The sequence below is a fragment of the Penaeus monodon genome, chromosome 19 (assembly GCF_015228065.2).
Source record: "Penaeus monodon isolate SGIC_2016 chromosome 19, NSTDA_Pmon_1, whole genome shotgun sequence".
NCBI classification, from domain to species: Eukaryota; Metazoa; Arthropoda; class Malacostraca; order Decapoda; family Penaeidae; genus Penaeus; species Penaeus monodon.
In genome coordinates this window covers 13,991,353-13,992,151 of record NC_051404.1, presented here as the reverse complement: position 1 = coordinate 13,992,151, position 799 = coordinate 13,991,353, and the positions used below count along the sequence as shown (strand labels likewise).

At 35.3% G+C, this 799-nt stretch overlaps 1 protein-coding gene across 1 annotated transcript in view; it reads left to right on the top strand.

The window, feature by feature from the left end:
• Positions 1-178: 178 nt before the first annotated feature.
• Positions 179-799, top strand: part of LOC119585332 — a gene marked incomplete at its 5' end in the record, with an annotated part of 14,322 nt that continues 13,701 nt past the window's right edge. The window contains 1 exon segment of the mRNA XM_037934005.1: positions 179-338. Coding sequence (XP_037789933.1) covers positions 179-338 — 160 coding nt within the window.

The following is a 799-nucleotide window of genomic DNA, read 5'->3' as shown; positions in this document are numbered from 1 at the left end:
GAAAAGCATATAATAGTATTTATTTGCCACTATATTTAGTTGATGATTATGCTTACATAAACTGAAATACGGTGTGCGCACAGGGTTGAAATATCAGGAATTATTTGCTAATTCACAGACAATATAACACACATTCCTTATGCATAATCATATATCACAGTCACCTCTTTTTCGCCAGGTACAGTAACCACGATGGAAACCGATATAAAATGGCTATGGAAGATGACAGAAACGGAAGCATTCTACGAGACATACACTATCAGTTACGAGCTCACTATCGCCACTCGGGAACCCTTGCTTGAGGAGCACCTTATCCTGACCCTCACGCATCTCTTTAGGTATGAGGAGACTCTTGGCAAATTTGGTCTGCAAACGTTATTCATGCCTAGTCGTGATTTGTTGCATTTACTCTGCTCAAGCTTTTAATTCGGTTACAAAAGAAATACGTGAAATTTATGAACATAGGTCGACATTCGTCAGGTATTTTAATTCAGGTATATATAAACCAGCAATAGAATGTCAATTTGAGCAAAGAATGACTATGTGTCAACTCAGGTCAGCATTCACCATTTATGACAACTCAAACAAAATTTACTAGATATGTCAACTCATTTCTACTTGGCATTGTTTTTGGTTGATTATAGTAATGCTTTAGAGAAGCTTAAAATGACACGTTCACAATAAAAGCCAGACTTTTTGAATATTTTGATATTTTGTTCATAGTAACCAATCTCTTATTATTAAGTAGTTTGTGTTCATTGAAACTTGCGGTTATCTATATAGTGTTTCTAGATACTTG